The sequence below is a fragment of the Corvus hawaiiensis genome, chromosome 6, assembly GCF_020740725.1.
Source record: "Corvus hawaiiensis isolate bCorHaw1 chromosome 6, bCorHaw1.pri.cur, whole genome shotgun sequence".
Classification (NCBI taxonomy): domain Eukaryota; kingdom Metazoa; phylum Chordata; class Aves; order Passeriformes; family Corvidae; genus Corvus; species Corvus hawaiiensis.
The window spans coordinates 4,656,942-4,679,406 of NC_063218.1; the positions used below are offsets into that span (position 1 = coordinate 4,656,942).

A 22,465-nucleotide genomic window follows, 5' to 3' on the forward strand; every position below is an offset into this window, starting at 1 on the left:
GTTCATGAGGAAAGAGTGACAGACACAAACCCCTGCAGTAACTGGAGGGTTTTCCTCTGCAGTTCCTGATTCTGGACTGGGGGCCATCCCAGCAGCTTGGTGCTGGCCAATTGTGAACAGCTCCAGATGAGCGAGTCCTGCTGACTGGAGGAGAGGTTTGGAATATGCACAAGCCCCTCGTGGTCTGCCTGTGTCCGTGCTGCATCAGCAGGAGCTGCTCCATGGGGGAATTATCTTTATCTCATTCCCTCCTCTCCCTTTTCATGGAATCAGAGACTGTCTCAAGTCAGAAGGGACCCCTAAGGCTTATGAAGTTCAACTCCCTGCTCCTTGCAGGACTACCATAAACTAAACCATAACGGCTGAGAGCATTGTCCAGATGCTCCTTGACCTCTCACATGCTGTGAGCACTTCCCTGGAGAGCCTGTTCCACTGATGGATCAAACCCAACCATAGAATCCTGGAATGGTTTGGGTTGCAAGTTAAAGAACATCTGGTCCTTCCCCTTGCCATGTGCAGGGACACCTTCAACTGTCCCAGGTTGCTCCAAGCCCCGTCCAACCTGGCCTGGAACACTGCCAGGGCTCCAGGGGCAGCCACAGCTTCTCTGGGCACCCTGGGCCAGGCCCTCACCACCCTCACAGCCAAGGATATTTTCCGGCTATAAACCCCCCAGATCCCTTCCCGTGGGGCTGCTCTGGCTGCTCTCCAGCCTCTCCTTCCATAGTTTGTGTGTTTAACCAGGGTTGCCCCATCCCAGGTGGAGAATCCCATACTAGCTCTCGTTACATTTCCTATGGCAGGTGCTTGCCCAGCTCTCCAGTTTATCCAAGTGTCTCTGTGATCCCTCTCTACCTGTACGGGAGCCCAGAGCTCTACTGGATTAACATCCCTCTGCTTCCTGCATCCAAATCGTTTATAAAACAAATTAAATTTTCTGGGATCCAGTGCTCAGTGGTCACCCCCCAGCTCCTCACGGCTCCCACTTGATCGCGCACGTTTCATTCCTGCATGCAGATCACTTATAATAAAAGCTGATTTTGATTGTGCACATTCCACACCATTCCCGCATGCAGATCGTTTATAATAAAAGCTGATTTTCCCACTGACGCAGCGTTTATTGATCACTTACAAGGACTGTCCCGGCTCTCCTGTTATGGCGCTCAAGAGGCCCAAAAAGCGGAACGCCCAACGTGGGGCTCGAACCCACGACCCTGGGATTAAGAGTCCCATGCTCTACCGACTGAGCTAGCCGGGCGCTTGGGCGCAGCCCCCTTTACATTAATTTAACGTAGTGCTTGGTGACGTCATCCCGGGAGGGCGGCGCGGCGGCCAATGGGAGCGCGCGTTGCTGGGCGGTGGGCGCGGGACGGGCTGGGAGCGGCGCCGCCATGAGCTCCATCGGCACCGGGGTGAGTGCGGCGTGAGGGGCGGCAGCGGCGGCCGCGGCTCGGGCACAGCGCGGCCTCCCGACCGCCCCGAACGGCCCCCGCCGCACCCGGGGCCGCCCCGTGCCCGCGGCGGCGCTGCGGCCCCGTGGCACTGCGGGCGGCTGAGTCACTGCGGCCCGGCAGGCCCGGGGAACCGGCGGCGGGGCGGGGCGGGCTCCGGGATAATGCACTTATTATGCTCCTCTACATAATATACTTGTATGCATTTCAAATATATTCCTGTGATCCATAAGTTGAACTTAAATGGGGGCCTACAGGGAAGCAGGGGCGGGACTCTTGGTCGGGAGCTGTAGTGATATGACAAAGAATAATATGGGTACAATTTGAAAGAGGGGAAATTTAGGTTTGATATTGGGAAGTAATTCACCGCTGTGAGGGTGGGCAGGCCCTGGCACAGGGTGCCCAGAGAAGCTGGGGCTGCCCCTGGATCCCTGGCAGTGGACGGGGCTTGGAGCAGCCTGGGAGAGGGGAAGGTGTCCCTGCCCCTGGCAGGGGTGGCACTGGATGATCCTTAGGGTCCCTTCCGACCCAGACCATCCTGTGATTCTATGAAATGTAAAGGCAGGCAAAAGCTCACGTAGGTTTTGAGTGTTGGGTAATGCGCAGTGATTTCACATCTGTGCAGTGTCTGGATTGACAGGATTTGCAGTGTGGGTACATCCTGCACTGATGAAATGGCCTCTCCTGGCTTTTAGTCTCTGTTTTCTTCTGTTCCTGCATCTTATGTTAGGGGACAGCCTGCTCTGGGGACTTACACCATCTCTGGCAGTGATAGTCTTGAATTTTTAAACTAAATAGGCCTGATCTAAAAATGCTGTGATATTATGTGGGTTTTTCTTGCTGAGTATTTTGTCTTCTTCTTCAGTATGACCTGTCAGCTTCCACATTTTCTCCAGATGGCAGAGTGTTTCAAGTGGAATATGCTATGAAAGCTGTGGAGAATAGCAGGTAAGATACAAATATCTGCATCAAATACCTGCTCTTTTGGCCTCTTTTAAAGCAGTGTTGTTGGACTAGAGAAACACGAGGGCATTGCGGGTAAAACTGTGGTGGTAAAATGAGTTCTGATCTAAAAGCCCATTTTAAGGATGTGGATTGAGGTGCTGAAAGACTGACACGCTCAGGGCCTTCCTTGTAAATGTATCAGCTTCCTAGGGATTCCTCAAGGCATGGAGGACATCCAAGTGCTGCTGAAGCTGCATCAGCTGCTCTGGGAGTGTCTCTCTTCCCTGGAGTGTGTGTGAAGGAATGTTGGGAAGTGAAAATCCCAGCTGTGCTTTAGGGGCAGCAGGATGGATTGGCAGGGCACAGACGAGGTCACCCAGGCGTCTGCTCGTAGCCACAGGCTCCAGATAAGGATTAGAATCACAGAATCCCAGGATGGTTTTTGGATTGGAAGGGACCTTAAAGACCATTTAGTTCCATCCCCTTGTAGTCTTCAGTGCTGGAGTTGTGACAAACCTACTTTTGGGGATATCATGTCACTGTTTCTTCTGTCTTGGTAATTCTGTGTTACATATTTTACACTGTGTGTGAGAAACTGACATTTTTCTTGTCTTTCAGTACAGCAATTGGGATAAGATGCAAAGATGGTGTTGTCTTTGGAGTAGAAAAATTAGTCCTGTCCAAGCTTTATGAAGAGGGGTCCAATAAACGTCTCTTCAATGTCGACCGACACGTTGGGATGGTAAGGTGCCATTTCATTTTAGAGCTGCATAAATTGTGAGGTGACCCCCCCCAAAAGGACAAATTCATGAATCAGAGAATCAAAACCAAGTAGATTAAGAAAGTAATGTTAATGTGTCTATGTACAGTCAGAAATGCCAGTGGGTTTTTTACTGTTCTCTGTTATTCTTGGCACAAAAACATATATAAGTAAAATCCAAACTTAAAATAGAAGCTCGAAGCTGTTCTAAATTTTTAGAAATGCTTTTCCAGTTGTTCAAGCTTGTAAATATAAACACAAGTATTAAAATGGTACTTTTTTACCCAGTTACCAAATAAGGTGTGTTAAGGGAAAACATGCTGCATACAAGATTTTCTTCTCAATAATGTAAGAATCACCTGAATTCCTTAAAGACTGGTGTATGGAGGACTGGCCTGTCCATACTGTTGATGTCAGAACAGTGTCAAGGAGTGGTTCCTGTGTGAGAGAAATGCCTGAAACCTGGTGAATACACATGATATGAAGCATTGATTGAGTTGGTGTAGTTACCTTAACACGAAGGTAACTTCGGTTATTGATTTTCCCAGAGAAAAACTCTTTTAATGTATAGTCCCACTGGCATGTAGTGAGGTTGGTGGCAGGTGGGCAGTTTGAATTGCCCTGTAGAATGAGTATCATGGGCTATTGCCAGGTGTGTCTGTGCTGGTGACACGCTCTCGTTCCAGGCAGTCGCGGGGCTCCTGGCAGACGCCCGCTCCTTGGCAGACATCGCCCGGGAAGAGGCTTCCAACTTTAGGTCTAACTATGGCTATGACATCCCCCTGAAGGTAAGACAAGTGCAGTTCTCAGGGGTTTTGGCTTTTATTTTTGACACGAGAATGACATTTTATTCTTTATTTCTGTAAATAAGGGTTTCCAGTGTTTTGTTTTTCCTTTTTTCCATGCAGCATCTTGCAGACAGAGTGGCCATGTACGTGCATGCCTACACCCTGTACAGTGCTGTCAGGCCTTTTGGGTGCAGGTGAGTCTTGCAGACACACTCTCTTTGTAAATATCTTTTGGTTCATGCTTGCTGGAACTATTTCGGTTGTCTTGAATTCTTTTTTGAAACCTGGAATTAGTAACCCACAGTTCATCTCCTAAAGATTCCCTTCCTCTTTCTTTTTGTGTGTGCCTAAAACCTCAGGTGAAGAATTCAGATTCCCATAACACTGTGCTAGGCTTCTACAGAGCTGGTCAATTTGTCCCTTGTTTTTAAAGTTTAAGGGTTTGTGCCCTAAGGCTGTGACAGTGGTGAAAGCAGAACTTCCCTCTGCAATCATCCTGCTTGCCTTGACACCTAAAGAGCAGGTTACAACTCCTGAGGGATTCTAGTACAAAGGGACTGATAAACAGATATGCTGCCAAGTTACTGATCAGTAAAATGTTTCTGGCAATGTGCAGGTGCTGTTCTGAGGCAAATTGCTCAATAGAGTGTAGCAGGACAGGAGGAGTTTTTCTCCAGGAAGGGTGTAGGAAACCTGAGCTGGTGTAGTCTCTAGTTCTCTGTGTGTTGGTAGAAGGACAGTTTTTAATTTCTCTTTTCTCCTCCAGTTTCATGTTGGGGTCCTATGATAGTGATGATGGTGCACAACTGTACATGATTGATCCATCAGGAGTTTCATACGTGAGTGTGTCAAAAATATTTCCATCTTAGCAGAAGTTCCCCTTCTAAAAGTTCCTAGTTGGGAAATAGTAAGTGTTGGTCCAAAACAGCTGTTGTTGTTTTCTCCTTTTGCCTGGGAAGATCTCTGGTGAATCACTGCTGCTTGTTTGCATGTCCTTGTTAAACAAACGTGTATTTCTTAGAACTGCAGTCTGAGAAATGAGTTTAAAGCTTGTCTCTCAGAAATTTGGGAGTTCATTCCATCTGGCTATGTCCAATGAAAACTCCTGTGCACTGCCCCAAAAAGGCAAGAACTGTAGTGATACCCCTTCACTAAATACTTCAGGTAAGAGAGGGCTGTTTCTCTGGCCTGCCAACAGCAAACCAAATTAAATTAGAATTGTTGTTAATTGTTGTTAGTGCTGCATTTTCAGCTGTGAGTAACACACAGGTTGATACACACACATACTGTTGGATCTTTTAAAATTTTCTTGCAGTACATCCAGGACCATGGCTGTTGAGAGAAATAGAAATGCTTAATTTCTATGTGCTTACACTTCAATTACATTTGCACAGTAGGTGGGTTTAGTTTGGGGTTTGTTTGGATCCTGTAGAGCTTCTGTAGTTCCTGTAGAACTTCTCTCTTCAAACTAATTCTAGTTTATTCTTCCATTTACTGTAATAGCGACTAAAAAAATCTATTACAACATTTTGAGCTGATAAGTTTCTCTCCTGGGATTACTGAACACATCTCTTTTCTATCAGCAGTGGTGGTACTTGATGTAGTAATTGGGCTCTATTCAACCATTTGGGGATGTGCCCCAAGAGAGAACAATACCAAGGTTACTCTTTAGCCTCTCACTGTGAGTAGGGTGAGCTTGTCATGTGCTAAGTGACAGTAAGAGCTGTAGAGGGTCTAGTATTTAATTAAATTTGAATATTGTGTGTTTCTTTTTTTTTTTTTTTAGGGTTATTGGGGTTGTGCCATTGGTAAAGCCAGGCAGGCTGCAAAAACAGAGATAGAAAAACTTCAGGTATGGTCTTACAGTATCATTGTGCTGTCTCAAGACAAATATTCCTGGTTTATTATGTTACCTTTTGGGTGCCTAAAATACATAAAATGCAGAAGAAGCGGGTGAAATATTTCCTTGTACATTTGCCAGTGAGCCAAGTGAGAGAATATAAATCTGTTTTTCATTCTGAATGAAAACTATAGGGCAGCATTGTGCAGGGTGCTATATCTATTATTTCCCAAAGGTTTTAGATGATTCTTTTGTTTAACAAGTTCAAAAAGGCTGCTCCTGTTAAGGACAAACTGGTCTGTGGAGAGAAGACAACCAAAAGGTATTGAAGTGTCCCTGTAGCTCACTGAAGTTATGTTAGAATCCTGAAAGATTTCCATCTTCCTCATGTGTTTTAATATCTGACACCCTTGGAGTTGGAGACAACATGGAACCAAATCCTTCTCCTGGTCCGTCTCATGTAATTTTTATGTGATACTCTGTTAGCATCTTATTTTGGTCTGCAGAGGGATGTCACAGCTGTTCGTGGAAAGGTTCAGAGTTTATATGATTGTTGTATTTTTAAGAATAGCCTATTTATGGTGCTGTAGCACCATGACTGAAAAATTGAGGAAAAATTAGAATGTTCTAGACTCGATTCATTCAGCTTTGAATCTGGTTCAGATGCTTGAATACCAAATTAAAGATGAGAAGCCTACATGATCATTTGATCTTTATACTGGAATTGTGGCATCTGGGAAATCATAATTTCAATTTCCAGGTGTGCACATTGGCAAAAGACAGCGCTGTGTTGGGTTACACACAATCTACTGCAAATAATTAATTTTCTGTGCAGTGCTGGGATTTTCAAAAACTTCTGCAGTTAATAATGTGAATTACTGGAACTTTACAGTCGAGCCTGTAGAATGCAGTAGATGGAACAGAGGTGTGGCACAACAGGGCCCAGCTGCAGGTGTTGATTTAGGGGCTTGTTTGCAGTGTCCCCCATAATGTGTGGGATCCTGTCACAGCTCTGTGGGGTGAGTCCAGCCCCACATGCCAATGCCTTTTGTTCACTGAGGACTGGGCAGGTTTCCAGGTCGTGGCTAATTCTGACAAGATGAATTTGTCAAAGCTAAGATGGGAAAAAAACAGAAGTACAAAAGGTTTTGTGGGGTGAGCCTACAGGAGCCTGTAAGCTAAGATTTGTTTGTTGGAAGAGATGACTCCCGGTGGAAAGGAAGAGGCAGGCAGGGAGTCAGGACTTTAAACCTGCCTGAGGGGACTGCAGAGCAGATCCTGTGTCTGGGGAGGATACAGTGTGTAAAACTCACATGTAGCTGAGGGTGCAAGAAGAAAACCCTGCACTGATCACATCTCTTGCATGTTACGTTATGTCTGTAAAGTCAGCTGTGGGAAAACTTGTAGCTGTGTGGAGACTGCTTCAGTCTCTTGATCTCCTGCAGCTCTGATACTATTACAACTTTTTGATATATGGACACAATCACGATTAACTCATGGGATAAAACTGTTCACATTGTTTACTTTCATTGTCTGCAGAATTAACATACCTGGGATGGGATAACGGCAGAAATTAAACTGACTTCAGTTTTCTCTCTTGTAAATATGCATGACAGTAGTAGAGCTTTAGGGTTTCCCGTTTGACTGCTAACTTGATATGCATGAGTACACATCATCATTTAAATGTCTGTGTGACACAAGTTACATTTGGACTGAGTGTCACAAAGGCAGTGGGTCTCTGTTTGGGGAACTTCTCCAGATGGGACTGTGATGGCACATCTCTCTAACCAGGCACAGGCATTTCTTCTCTGGCCCGTTGCTTCACCCCAGAAAGGGCTGTGACACTCCACATGAACTCTTGTCATCTGAATCCCTTCACCAGTGCCTCACAACTACCTTCCATACTAAGGGTTTGAAAACATTTTGGGAATTGGAAGAGATGGTAAATTGCATTAATGGAATGTAGAATATATTACTGCTTCATAGGCCAGAAAAGTTGACCTATAAAACACAAGTTTATTATGTCATGGAAATTTGCACCAGACTTTGTTCTGATTAACTGTGAAGCTGCCAAAAGACTGTGATATAACTGAGAAAATATGAATTGAGATGCTGATGCCTTGCTCAGGCAGGCAGTTGGTTGTTAAACAATATTCTCCTCTTGGAGCATTACTTAAAACCCAAAATTGCCTGTAAAAGTGTTGGTAAGACCAAAAGTATTACTGTGCTGCCTAGAAGGAATACAAATATTACATGTGAAAATACGGTGCCTCTCACTGTTATTTTATATCAGTTGAGCATAAAGCATCTAGGAACAAGTCAGGCTTTTAGGATGCCAAAATCACCTGTGTAGCTTCTAAGATTTCAGCTGATGAGTGCTTTAAACTGGGGAATTTCCAAGTAGTATTTTTTTCACAGAATCTTTCAGTTGTAATATTATTCCCTGGAAGAATGACTTGCATAGAGCAGGCTGAAAGATGCACGGTAGAGAAGAAATGTGGTTCTGGTCTTTCTGTTACTTTGACTACTGAACATGAAGCTCATTAGGCACATGCACAGCCTCTCCTGTTCTGGCCTTGTGGAAGATTTATATTCTCCTTATAGAAATCTTATATCTGTGTGTCTTTTGCCTACAGATGAAGGAAATGACCTGCCGTGATGTTGTTAAAGAAGTTGCAAAAATGTAAGTCTCCAACCCGTTTTTTCAACTTGACAAAAATCCAGATTGGTGAGCTTGCTTTGGCTTCAAACTCAGGCTGTTCCTTTTAAATTGGGTATCGTGTGTTAAATTGTCTGACTCCAATCCCTGGTTTTAAAATACTTAGACCAGTGACAGAAGAGGGGAGACTCCTTGGCATCCTGGTTCTGAAGTAAGAGTTGTTTGAACAATGACCTGATGCTTCAGAGAGAAGCTGTCCGCAAATGATGCTGAGGTCCTGGACCCACCCTAAAAAAAAAAGACTCAAGTGCTTGGGAAAGAAGCAAAGTAGAACTTCTTTAAAGGAATGTGTACAGTATAGCTGTATTATTAGACATTTAAAAATAATTTCTAATAATGAAAATACTTCTGTTCTAGTTCTGCTTCAGCTCAAACTCACCAGCAGCGCTAGACAGGGTTCTGTTTTTCAGCTCAAATTCAGTTCCTCAGTAGCATTTAGCAAGATAACAAAGATTTTAATAACTTTTAAACCTAAAATACTAGGCACAGTCCAGAGCAGAGATTTCTGCAGGAGCTTGTAAAGGTACACTTTGTTGCAAAAGTCTTGTAATCAGCTGAACATAAGAAACATAAGAAGGGCTTATAGATCATCTCAGCTAACAGAGACAGGAGGGTCTATAAGCATAGAGGGGTATTTCCCTGGACACCAATGTTCACTTCAGACTTTTTATTTGTTTCACAGTACTTCCACTGGAAGTACTTAGTGTGGTGCTGAGGGTATCCTGCCTTCCTCCATCATCTCCAAGGTTTCCATGTTGGGTAGGAATAGCTGGTGTTTTTCAATTTCTGACTTATTAGTGCTTTCTGAAGCAAGCTAAGAAGTACAAAATACAGGCTTCTCAAACAGTGAAGCCACAGGTTATTGTGAGTTCTGCTGTTTTGAGTGTCTCAGCTCAGGATTGTTCCAGTTTGTTTATGTGTTCTGCCACAGGATGAAATCACATCGGTTTTGTTACTGCAGTGTAACATTTCTATCCCACAGCCTAAGCAGTGACTTTACTGGTCTGGGAGGCACTGTGTATGCTATGATACCACTTGGGGTTTAAATTCCCATTTCCATGTTTGCCATAAGCACCACATTGGAAATCTTATGTACAGACTTCTAATTAGACACAAGATACTGTGGTGGTGGGATTTAGTGTTAAGTGTAAACTGAAGTAAGATTTACAGGGGGAAACGCAGGACACTCCAAGCTGTATTATAACTGATTTAGCAGAAGCAGTGATGATGCAGCCTTGGTTCTGCAGTATCTAAATCTTAATGTTTGTTGTAGTTAGGGCAGCTTGAACATCTCAACCTGCATCTTGGCTGTAATGATTTAAAGTGTTTTAGACTAGCAGTTAAGCCTGGAAAATTCTCTGATGGTGTTTGGCGGGGAGAAGGCACAGGGGGAGCTATTAATCATAAGGCTACTTTAACAGAAGAAATCTGTGACAGGAGCAAAGTATATTTAGCCTGTTAGTATATTTAGTCTGTTCTAATCTGTTCTTTCTCTGTTCTTTGCAGAATCTACATAGTTCACGATGAAGTAAAGGATAAAGCTTTTGAGCTGGAACTCAGCTGGGTTGGAGAAAGTAATGCATTTCTGTAATTTCTATTACCACTCCAGAAAATTTATAACTTTTTGTAACTAAAGTAAAACATTGTTTCTTAAATTCACTCTGTATGTCAGGGTCCTTGTGTGAATTGTAATTAAGACATACTCTTTTTATTGGCAGTAACCAATGGAAAACATGAAATTGTTCCCAAAGACATCAGAGAAGAAGCAGAAAAATACGCCAAGGTAAGTTCTGACTTGGGTGTTGTCTCCGTGCTTCACTTGACAAACTGTTGAGTTGCCTGGAAAAGGTATCATTCCAACACACATCCCTTCTGTGTTAGCTGGTGTTACTGGGAAGGAGGAGTAGGGAAGGCTACAATGTAACCCAGGGATAGTTCTTGCTCTCAGAAACTCTTAATTCACAGGCTGCCACACATGGTGCCTTTCTCTTTCAAAAGTAAATGTGTTGATGGGAGCTGTCCTGCTGACTACAAGGGTTTGGACACAGTGAGAGGGTTGTGAAGCTGCAGCAAAACTTGTTTATTGTAGCCTGATTTATAAAACAACTGTTAGACTATCCTTTAATTATACTTTCTTTTTTTAAACAGGAATCTTTGAAAGAGGAAGATGAGTCAGACGACGACAATATGTAACATATTGTTACTCCAAAACAAGTCCAACTTTTCTTATCTTAGACCAGGTTTGTTTATAATGCATTAAAGCATGGGATGCTGTTATGTACTTGTTGGAAGAAACCGACTGACCAACTTGCACTAATAAATTTTCCATTTTACTGTCTCTTAGCTTTTATTTAAAAAAAATATAGGCCAGCAACTGTACCTAAACAGACATTAGGAAGGAAAGACATTATCAGGCTGATGTTGTGTCCTAAAGCATTCCATTTGAGCCAGGCCATGTACAGAGAAACAATATGTTTAGACATTAGACAAGTCTCTTGTTTATGCTGCATAGTTTAGAATTAAAAACCAGTACTCTTGTTATTCCTTGATTAACCAATAGCACAATTTGCAGTTTGTTCACAGCTGCAGTCTCTGGTTGCTCTTGGCAGAAGAGATGAGAACATGACCAGCTCTAACAGCAGGTTACAGTTTAAGGTGACGTGCACAGCTCACAACTCCTAACTGCCTATGTAAACCAGGAGTTCAGGAAAAGGAGTGTCAATCTGAAGTACTAAGCCTAGGCTTAGTGGAGGAGTAGCAGGAATTAAAAACTAATTCAATTTAAAACAGTGCTTGTGTTAAGTTCCAAAGCTGTGAGATCTATTAAGCAGTGTAACTGGAATTAATGCTTGAAGAGCCAAACTATTTTTAAACAGTTTTATTCCGTTTCTTAACACGCTTCTGAATCAGCTTAATCAATTGCTGACCTTTGCAAAAGTTCAAAACAAGGTTTGCTGCTGTCATTCCCCACTTCCTAGGAAAACAGACTGCCTCTTCTAGTCACTTCAAAGTTCTGAAGCAGCAGGTTGGATGGGGCTGGGAGCACCCTGGTCTGGTGGAACATGACCCTGCCCATGGCAGGGGAGTGGAATGAGATGATCTTTAAGGTCCATTCTAACCCATAAGATTTTCGAAGATAAAAAACTGTTCTGTTCACCACCTTAAAACTCAGTTAAAATTGAAGTCTTGTTTGTGCATGCAGTTTAAATTCTAACAGCCCTGCTAGTCTAAAATGCATACTTGTGTCATGAATCAAACTCCTCAGCTTTAGGAGTACATATTCTCATGTTCACTAGCCCTTAAAACAGGAGCTTTCCCTTACAGGTTTATTTTTATAGAGGTAGTTTGGAAAATAGCTGGCCTTCTCCAGTCTCTTTTGTACCAGGATTACAAAGCACAGGTTCTACTTCCTTTTTGTGACATGGGAAGGTCAACAGAGAGAGATGGCTCTGACTGTGTCAGTTCAGACTACCTGAGCTCCTGCCTCTCCAGCTGGGCAGAGCTTTTGGAGGCTGCTGGGACAGAAGGGGCCAGCCTGAGCCAGCATTAGTCAGGGCCAGGACAGCAGCCTCCTTCAGCGCCTCCTCCCGAGGCAACAGTAACAGCTGCTGCACTGAGTCAGCCTGGAATTCCGTGTTCCATGCTCCAGACTGAATTTACTACTGCAGTTTCCTGCTGACTCAGCTCTTTGAGTCACGCGTGAGCACCAGTCAGGAAACTCCTCAGCAGCACCCTAAAGCATCAGCTGAGGCTGATCTGCCACTCCCTGGGTATGGCAGCAGGGAGCTTCCTGATTCTCTTCATTTTGGCTTGATTCTGTTCCTAAAATCACAGAATCACTGAATAGTCTGAGTTGGAAGGGACCCGCAAGGATCATCAAGTCCAGGATGAAAACCCATGAGCTTGGTGTTTTTAGCACCATACTTTAAACTGCTAAAGGGAAACTGAAAGCCATCCTCATGTGGCTACACCCACCCATCCACCCCTCTAATCCTTTCAGTGACAGCCATTTACAATTAGGGACAGCAACTACAACACACAGCCAGATTTCAGGGTTCAGTGAGAAGAGCAGTACCAGCTGTATATATTTAAAAGACTAAATGGAAGGAAAATATCCCACAGTATATGAAGAGGTAAGAGGTAGGAGCACATTTTGCTTATCCAAAATTTCCAAATAACTACTTCTTGGAGAACATGGCAATCTAAAATCTACACTCTGATTTTTCTGTATCTGTTCACAAGAAACAAAAAGTCCCATGAGAAGCAATTCAAGAGGCTGCAGACAGCCATACGTGTAAAGTGCTGCCCACTGTCTTACATGTCATGGCAAAATTTAGTTAGTACCAAGATGATTATTACTGCCAGGTTATTTTCCAAATTTAATCATTGTATCAGAGTATAGACTCAGCCTGTTGATGAAACTTGTATAGTAAGGAAAAAAAACTACTTTCATTTCCACTGACTGTGGATGGGGAAAAATAAAATTGAGCATTAGAAGGTGGAGAAAAGAAATTTGCTTTTATTCAGAAGACTGGGCAGTCAAAGAGGAAAAAGGCAGGAGAATATTAAACTAACTATTTTAATGCTGACATTTCCCTTTACTTTAGAAAGAAAACTAGCACAATCTTTTTGATCTTAAGTTCAGCATTGCTACCTCTTGTCAACAAGGCCAGGAACATTAGAATAGATTTCTAGCCCAGAGAGACTCATTCCAGCAGAAAAACTACTGCAACTCCCCTTTGACAGCTATTTTTGTAACCTTGCAGTTCCATGAGACAACCACACTGCATTTAACAAGTAACTTACTAATTTGTTACTTAGCAATTAACTAATTATACAGTAGTGCATTAGCCATCATAATGTTTCACTAATTTAGTCCACAGCTGATAGGCTAAACAGAAACTTCAATGAGTTTTGCTACTGAGAAGTATTTACTTGTTGCTATGTCAAACAGTGAAGTTGAGCAGGGGAAGAAATCTTTAAAAAAGAAGGAAGTAGCTATTTATGGCCACACTGACCAAATAATTAAAGATGCAGTGGCATAGCAAAGCATGATGAAACTTTAATTAAATGTTGAAGACCATTTTTTTTTCTAAGCTGTCTGAGGCAAATGACTTGGTGAACAAGCTCCTGAAGGGCTCAAGCTGGATATGAGGTTATTATTTAAGTAAGGACTAGAAAAAAATAATACTAAATTGCAAAAAATCAAAAAGCTTACATTTAGCAGAGGCTCTGTTTTAATTACAGGACGAGGGGTAAAAAATTTTTCTCTGTTACAGATACTCTCATATCCTGCAGGCTTAGACAACATCTAAGGACAGGAGTTTGATTTAAGCCCAGAGAACACCACCTGATCAGGCAGCCAACACGAAGGTTTGAAAGGCAGCATGCTTTCATGCTTTCATGCTTGGATCCCCTTCCCTAAAATTAAAATTAGCTTTTATAGCTGCCTTGAAAATGGTCAATTATAACTTCAGCGTAACTAAAATGTGGAAATGCTTTGCAAGGCAAACAAATGGCAGGGTAAAATCTTCTGAATTAGAGATTTGAGCAAGAGGTGATTCTAAGAGTCTCGCTTGGGTTATTTCTGCCCAAAGCACTGGGAAGTTTCAGATCTAAAGATAGCAGAAAAGCAGCACTGCTTGCTTCAGGCTCCACAACTAACCTACTTTGTCCTACTCTGGCAATTTATGGGAACACATAATACAGCAGAAAGTTAAATACCCACTTGGAATGCATAACTCCAGTTCTTGCCATGCTGAAACACTTCATGCTCAGGGTTTCAGTGGCATATTCTGTTGCTTAAGACCCAAAGCACAGGGCTTAAATAGAAACACCAGGAAGAAGAGTGTATAGACCAAGTCATCTCCTAGCTCAACACCATCCCCCCACTCAAGGAGTGTTTTAGAAGTACAGATCCAACACAAGAGTAGCCTGTTCAGTAAGATGCTTCCTCCTTAAGTCTCACACATCCAGTGGCTGTTACTCAGCACCTTATGAATCACTGCTCTGCTATTTATTAAGGCTGGATATGTCACATTCCTTGTTACAATTATTTAGTCAGCAAGTCCACATACAGCAGCTTTGCTCGAGAGAATTAAGGGGACTAGGTGAACTGCAGGTGACAGATTACAAAACAATAGGTTTAGTATCTAGTTTACTTACATCCATCTCCCTGACTGCACCAGGGCAGATTTTAGAATATGAAAGTGCACTTGCAGAGTTCAAATAACAAGTTTAGGCTATTGTATCAAGATAATTAATTTTATGCTACTTTAATATAGCCATAAAAGTTACTGGCTTGGATAATATCCTCTTCACAACTGCTAGTACTGCTGATAAAATGATGGCAAGATTGTTAGAAGTAACCCATATGTGAAATTTCCTGTGTGGCAGACGTCCACGAGGCCATCTCCAAAAGAAATACTACTCATCTGTATTTGGTGCTGACTCTCAGAAAGGAAACATTCCAAACAGAACGCGTCTCATGCAGATCTGAAGTATGCCAAGCATTGGGTCATTCATTTGTAACTTCTCATCACCAAAAATAGCTCGATGGCCTGAGGTTAAAGCCCCACATGCTGAGAGTGTGACTGTCCATGCGGATGCAGCACTGCTTGGGATGCACTCTGGCTGTGCAGTCCCAGGCACCCTTAAGGAAGGAGATTTGGAATAACTCCAGAGCTGTTTTGCAAGTCTCTTCCTGAAGATAAAACCACAGCCATAGAAGGGAATGCAAAATAGTGAATTCAACAGCACATCTTAGCATGACCTTAAAATGAAGTACACAGTTTAAAGATTATGAAAAGAAAAATAGTTTTGATTGTCACGACAATTCTGATGCTGTAATTGCACCAAAAATACAGCAGTCTGTTCTCTCCCCCTCATTTTCTTCTTTCAGTTGCATGTCTGTAAGACAAGGACCAGCTTTTCCTCCACCCACCAGTTTTTCAAGTTACATGCAGCAAGGAAGTTACTTCTACTTAAGAATTGAGAGCTATTTTGAGACACCAACTGCTTGTAACTTTCCATTATAGAGCATCTTGCTGCCTATTATGTCCAATTACACAGAGCTGCAGAAAAGAAGCGGTAGCAGAGTTGTCTTGCCTTACTGTAAATACATTCTAGTATTTTAGAACACAGGATCTACAACCAAGCACAAACCAAGTCTCCTGTTTCCAGACCGATGCAGCCATCCCCCTGCAGCGCTCTTTCATCTTCAGTACATTGCTATTAAAGGACTCTGAAACAGTTGTTTAAAAATGGTTCTTACGAGTTGCTGTGCCAACCAAAAATGGACAACTAGAATAAAGCAGGCAGCAGCATCACACAGTTTGCAGTCCAAACACATGCGTATCTTCAGATACAGGAAAAAACTGAAATCTCCTGAAGTCTCCCCTAAAAGAGAGTGTAGGAACTGCCCACTGAAAATACCATTTTAGGCAACGTGATAAAACAAGCCAATCAAGGGTTTAGAAAGAACATGGTGTGCTTTATTGCTGCATAAAATTAGATATAATTTGGTACACATACTGTCTGCATATCCAAAATCAGTCATTAGGATTCCAATTTCACCAGATTAAGAGTAGGTCCAATTATAGTAAATTCACCCAAAAGCTGATGCATTCCAAACACACACACACACCCAAAACCCATCCAAGTGATGCCTAAAAATTTTTAAGTTAAAATTTATCTTGTTGGTTGGGATTTTAGAAAAGCAAGAAATCTGCTCCTTTCATTAAATTCAGAAAGAACAGAGACCTATTACATGAGACTGCATTAACAGGTGACAAGAGCAGCACAGGAAGCATCAGCTACTTTAGCAGAATGCTTAAAGCTCAGTTTCAGTTCTAACCCCAGGTGTTTCCACAGTCAACAAAGCCCACCAAGTAAGAGCCTATTTTCCCCAAACACTTTCCTACATACACCAGGAATAGAAACAGATTTGAAATGCTGTTTGAGGCAGAACCAAAATGTAGCTAAGTGTGTTTTCCATCAGTTGGCTTAACAAGAGCTGCCTCCCCCAGCCAAGTGCTCATGTCTACCCTCACACCAGTGAGTCCCCTGTTGTGCTGCTTGCAAGGAGGAGACAGATCACTGCCACAAATAGATCTTCCATTGATCCAGAATAATAAAACCCACCAAAAAGTAATGTATTTTGCTCTGTCAGAGTTCTGAATGTCACACAACACAGCTCCTTTCAGGAGCTCTGTTTATAGCTGTAGCTAATGAGGTGACACTACACAGGAGCACTGCAGCAGAAAGCACATCCCTGAAGGTACAAACTCCTGCAAACAAAACAGTCTGCCAGTTAATTCACAGGTTAAGTGTTGATTGGGCAGCCAACTCCCTGGCCACCTGGAAATGAGCTACCTGTAATAATATCCTCCAAAAGACACAGACAAGTGAAAAATAGCTTTAGAAAAGGATGGCTGTGCAGGAAAAGAATTCAGAATTTAATCACTGTCTGAACTGTAGATTCTCACCAACAGCAGCTACTCACAGCTGAAAACATTTAATTCAAAAGACTGAGGGCATTAATACTTTTAAGTAGAAATCAATACTGGCTAACTACAGTCTTGTTAGCTGAGGCTGAAAAGTAAATTAACCTGAAGTGATTGAAATGATTTGGGCAAGCAAAAGCCCTGGAAGGAAGGCCATGTAACCACTGCCCTCACAAGCTGTCTTTTGCTGAGCAGCCACGCTGAACAGCAGTGCTGCTGCTTCCCTCTTTGTGCCAGGCTGCAGGCTGGTAGTGACACACAGATTTCAGTGACACACACACACACACACTGCTTCTGGAGGGTTACAAGGAAGGACTGTGAATCCATAGTCCTGATCCTGTTGGATCACGTTGCTCTATAATCTGCATCTGTAACAATAAAGTATTTTAATCACCAGTTTATCAGTACTGGCAAGCCTGAGACACCCCTATTCTAAGAGATGGACCATGCCCAAGGACTCAGCATCAGTATTAGAACCCTGTCTTTATCTCTCCAAGTACAGAAAGATGCGTTTTAGTAAAAATCCAAACTCTGCAAGCCACCTGCACAAGCATTTTCAGACACTGGTATATGAGAACACAGCTCATAACAGCTTTATTTCCTTCTTGTACTTTGTTACATGGTTGCAGCAAAAAGTCTTACAAGGAGGCAGTGGGAAAAAAAAAACCAACCCTACCAAGATATAAACTATCAACAGGTAAGATTACAGGATAAACAAGGAAGATTCTCAGATTGCCCATGACAGATCACTCAAACTACTGAAAAACAAGTATCTACTAACACAGGTAGACAAATTAATCCAGCCAAAGTCAGTTCTCTATACCAAAGTGAAGCACCCATTTCAGCTCTCCAATGTCAGCAGCAACTCACTTCATAGGTATGGGTAACATTAGGCATCTCTTCAGTAAACATTTACTCCCAGTGCGGTATCACAAAAGGCTGAAAAAGTGACCACACTGTTGCAACAAAGTAGATCTTAGAAGTTAAATATTTAAGGAGGAATATCTTCTATTTAAGCATCTTAATTTACTCAAAAGACTGCAGTAAGATTCTTCAAACACAACATGCAAAACTTCAAAGACTTTTTCCCCCCTGTTGGTTTTCATAGCAATGAAATAAGTAATTGCCACTCCCAAACCCACATGGGTTTTGCTTTCAAGTTTTACCCCATATGTTTGATTTAAATGGGAGTTTACTAAAGCAGCAGTAATTATAAACTAGAGACTTGACTTTGTTAGGAAGAATACAGACTATTTAGAGATTCAGGTACAAGTTAAAACGTTTTCCATTTAAGTTTATTTCAAGAACATAAAATGTATTTGATCTATAGATGGGTAACTGACTGTATTTACCCACAAAACCCCTCCTTCAATCCTGTAGAAAAAACATCTTTTCTCCACTTGAAAGATCAAAACTTCCAGAGATAAAGAATTTACATCAGTAATAAGGTTTACATCTCAGAAGCTAGGAAAAAAGGCTGCATGCTGCGGAGATAATTCAGAAGCCAGTTAAAAAGCATAGACAGTTTAAAAATTTAAGTTTACAACACTGGAATGGTTGATGCACTGATGCAGCCTGTACATTTTTCTACATTTCTCTGTATTTCAGGATATATTTCTGTACACACTAACCAGTGTCTTGTGCCTGTCAGGAAAATTATTCAGAAAGCCTGGAAGAGAACTAATGACAGGTAGTTCTAAAGATCTAGTCCTTCACCTTTACTGCTGGCATCAAGAGACAAAGTGTTATTTCGAAAAATACGTAAGAACACTCTCCTTCAGCAGCTGTGAACAGTGCAACCCAGAACAGTAACTAAATTCCCATTTGACTTCAAGCACCTACTTCAAGTTTTGAAAGACAGACTGATCACTTGATTGCAGGTGATGACAGAATCCTTTGCCACATCTAAATTAAAGCTGCTGCAAAAATCTTCAGCTTCTCTGCAGTGCTGTGCAGTAGTTTTGCAACACTGCATGACTTCCCCAGGATAGCTGTAACTATCGTCACCAATGTGCACTTGCAGTCCTGAGAAATAATACAAGAAATTCAGTGTATTTGTAATCAAATTCCATATCCTGCATCCCTTTGTTAGGTAACAAAATAGAAATTAAACATCTATATTCAGATAATTTAACAGCACGTGCCAAAACATGCAGAAACTGGCTTTAGAATTCATGCTTAAGTAAATCCTGGCAATAAGCACACAGTTCCTAAATTAGCCAATATTAACATTTGATACAAATATGTCAGCTATCATAAAATTACATACCAGAAAGAATAAAAATAGCCTCTTACAACACAGCTCTGGTTCTGTCCAAACACAGAGTTACCAAATCAGTCTCAAAACAAGGAACATTTTAGTCTGGCATTAAAAGATTGCCTGATAGATGGCACAGCTTATGGGTTGGGGGAAAGCAGCAGCTCCATCAGCTGAGAACTGAAACTCCTCTCGTGGTGCTGGGCTGCCAACACCACACTCAGCTAATGCATCACTGATTCCTGCACACACTGGGGAACACGCGGGATTGTAGCTCAGATCTGCAGCCACAAAGCACAACAAAGTCTGGACATAGTTTATTCAGGAAAAATGGGGCTGCTCCTCCCTGGAGATCACTGAGGCTGCTGCCAAGAGCTTGGCCAGCTGAGCATGGATCACTTTACTGGTGTTACTGGGAAGAGCAACTACAAATTGAGTATTATTTTTGCAGAGCTGATAGAAATCCCAATCCTGAGATTTTTCTCACACAAGTATTTCTGACAGAGTGCTCTACATCATAAATATTTTCATCATTACTCATGTCCAGAAGATACTGCACTGCTGCAAAACATACCCAAAGCAGATTCAAGAAATCAGCACTGAACTTCAGTGGATTGAATGCATCAATTCAGGCTTCCTGAGGGTTGCCAGGCTTTGTGTCTTCTCCAGTGGGAACCCTCACAAGGCAATGATTAAAATCAGCATGAAGTTACGTTCCAATAATTGAATGTCCATTTTCTGAACTTGAGGACAGGAATGTCCCAGAGCTGAGGAAACTGCATGTAAGCATTTAACAATAACAGGATTCATTCATGTTGGGATTTTTTTTTATTTTCCCTCTCTCACACATATGATTATAAAAATGAAGGAACTTGATTCTGATAGTTTAACAGTGAAGCACAATTTTCTCTGTGAGCAAGAAAGGTTTGATCTTTCAGTTTTATATTCCAGCTATTACTGGCTGAAGATTTTTGTTATCAACTTCACATTCATTGGGATTTTTTCTCTTTACACCTGCACTTCACAGCTTTTTACCACATTCCTCTGAGCAGTTTGCAATCACTTAGATAATAAATCTTTATGGGAAGCATGTGACCTTCATCTGTACAGAAATACTGCAGTTCCACACAGACAGAGAATCTGAACCACCACTGCAGAAGTGTTACCTATATAACTACAGAATAGAAACACTAAGGGGAAGAGCATTAAAAAAAAAAAAAAGAGAGAGAGGGGGAAAAGAAACAACTAAACAGTGGAGACAACAATAAAAGCCAAAAGTCTCCTGAACACCTGCAAGGTATGACACAGTAGCACTGCACTTCATCACATAGAAAGGAGCTCGGTGTTAGAATAAGATCCAGTATTTTTAATATTTCTACGGTATTTTGGCTGCAATTGTACATGTACTCCGAGTTCTTTTAGCTACAAAAAATGAAGTATGTCAAGAGCAGTATGTGATTACTGAACAGAATATAAAACTACCTTTCTTATCCCAAGAATCTTACTTTATCTCTGAAGGAAGCCACGTGATACATTCAACAGTTACTCATTCTGCTCTTCTTATAAATAGAACTGTAAGATACAGACACTCTTAAATTTGCTTTTTCTTATCAAGTGCCACATGTATGGAAGACTTTGGGCAAGATTTCTGGACATTCTGCAACTAATACACTACACACATTTTCAAGTGTTTAAGTGTACTGTTTTTACTAATTTACTTACAGCCATCACTTAGAATTCCACCAGTGTCAGTTTAGAGTTCCTTAATGCTTTTAATTGCTTTTAAATTAAGAAGCCTTTAATTTGCTCAAGCTAAGACTCAAATGCACTTCCCCAGGCAAATCTCCTGTGCTGCATCTACAAAACCTTTGATACTAACAAAGTACAGATAACACAAGTACTGCTGCTTTGAACAATGATCTAAAAAATGAAATGTTTCTACCTCACAGCATGTCTGTTTAAAGAGAGATTAGATACTAAAATGACTTACTGTGACTGTCCCACTCTAGAGCTTCTCTACTGTTAACTTTGCGCAGTTAACACAACAGGCCATCATAAAAAGGCTCACCAAAGTGACCTCCACTGCTCATTTCTTCCACTCATTTCCACAGTTTCCCTGTAAGGGTTTGCACAGGGGGATGGGGCACAGATGCAAGGATCCAGCACAGCCAGGATGGCTTCAAGTTTCAGGGCTGATTAACACTGGGATTTAGGACAAAAAATTTCAGTATCATGAAGTAACTATCGAGTCCTGAAGTTCATATTCCAATGATAAGACATTTAAAGCAAAATTAGACACTTTTCCTGCCTTGCCAGAAGCACAGTGTTCTCATTCCATGACACCAGACATCATCCCTAAGCTGTGTGAGAACATTTGTGCTGCACTGAGTTGCCCACTGGGCATTCTTAGGTGCTTAAAATACCATAAAAGAACAAGTCACCTCTCCTGCTCATTTGCTATACAGAAATAAAGTTCTTTTGCTCACAGCAGCTCGGTGGGCGATGTGCCATGAACCTCCTAATTGTGCCGGCTGTAACAGATACATCCATGGGGACAGGATTTTTATGCTAGAAATCAGAAACAAGACTTGATTAGTTTGGTCACAAACTGTTGTTTATTGAATGGTTCTACACTCAGTACAGAGATACAAACCGTGCCTCAGGAACGCTCACAGTCCAAGCCAGCATTTCACCAACATATTCCTGAGAAAGATCAGAAGTTCACATTCAAATAGAATTTTTCAAGTTTTGTTGACATTTGGGTCAGACATAATATATTCTAAATTATAGAATCAGAGAATGGTTTGGGTTGGAATGAACCTTAAAAACATTATCCAATTCCAACCCCCTGCCATGGGCAGGGACACCTTCCACTATCCCAGGTTGTTCCAAGCCCCATCCAATGTGGCCTGGAACACTGCCAGGGATGGGGCAGCCACAGCTTCTGTGGGCACCCTGTGCCAAGGCCTGCCCACCCTCACAGGCAGGAATTCCTTCCTCATATCCAAGCTCAACCTGCTCTCTGCCAGTGTGAAGCCGTCCTCCCTTGTCCTGTCACTCCATGCCCTTGTCCAAAGTCCCTCTCCAGGTCATTTGTAGGCTTCATATACTCACCAGTCTATCCACTGCATAAAGCAGAACTACAGCAAAGAATCAAAGCCCCTCAGCACTAAATGCTTCAACCTTTACACATTCTGTAGA

General features: G+C 42.0%; 1 protein-coding gene, 1 long non-coding RNA gene and 1 other non-coding gene across 4 annotated transcripts; 1 reads left to right on the forward strand and 2 right to left on the reverse strand.

Moving 5' to 3' along the window:
* Positions 1 to 1,185: 1,185 nt before the first annotated feature.
* Positions 1,186 to 1,258, reverse strand: TRNAK-CUU. The gene has a single exon. It is a non-coding gene; the product is annotated as a tRNA-Lys (tRNA).
* An 84-nt stretch (positions 1,259 to 1,342) lies between these two features.
* Positions 1,343 to 10,841, forward strand: PSMA3 (proteasome 20S subunit alpha 3). 2 transcript variants are annotated; one of them, XM_048307381.1, is made up of 11 exons: positions 1,343 to 1,412; positions 2,317 to 2,399; positions 3,015 to 3,138; positions 3,843 to 3,944; positions 4,065 to 4,138; positions 4,711 to 4,783; positions 5,731 to 5,796; positions 8,421 to 8,467; positions 10,010 to 10,077; positions 10,222 to 10,286; positions 10,652 to 10,841. In XM_048307381.1, exons 1-11 carry the CDS (start codon positions 1,392 to 1,394, stop codon positions 10,694 to 10,696), a joined length of 768 nt encoding a protein of 255 aa, XP_048163338.1. In that variant the 5' UTR covers positions 1,343 to 1,391; the 3' UTR covers positions 10,697 to 10,841. The 2 variants fall into 2 exon arrangements, with proteins under 2 accessions (XP_048163338.1, XP_048163339.1); XM_048307382.1 differs by lacking the exon at positions 1,343 to 1,412 and adding an exon at positions 1,591 to 1,649.
* A 6,735-nt stretch (positions 10,842 to 17,576) lies between these two features.
* LOC125327640 lies at positions 17,577 to 22,176 on the reverse strand. The gene is made up of 2 exons (XR_007204334.1): positions 21,751 to 22,176; positions 17,577 to 21,466 (listed from the first exon to the last, which is right to left on the reverse strand). It is a non-coding gene; the product is annotated as an uncharacterized LOC125327640 (long non-coding RNA).
* Between the last annotated feature and the right edge of the window lie 289 nt (positions 22,177 to 22,465).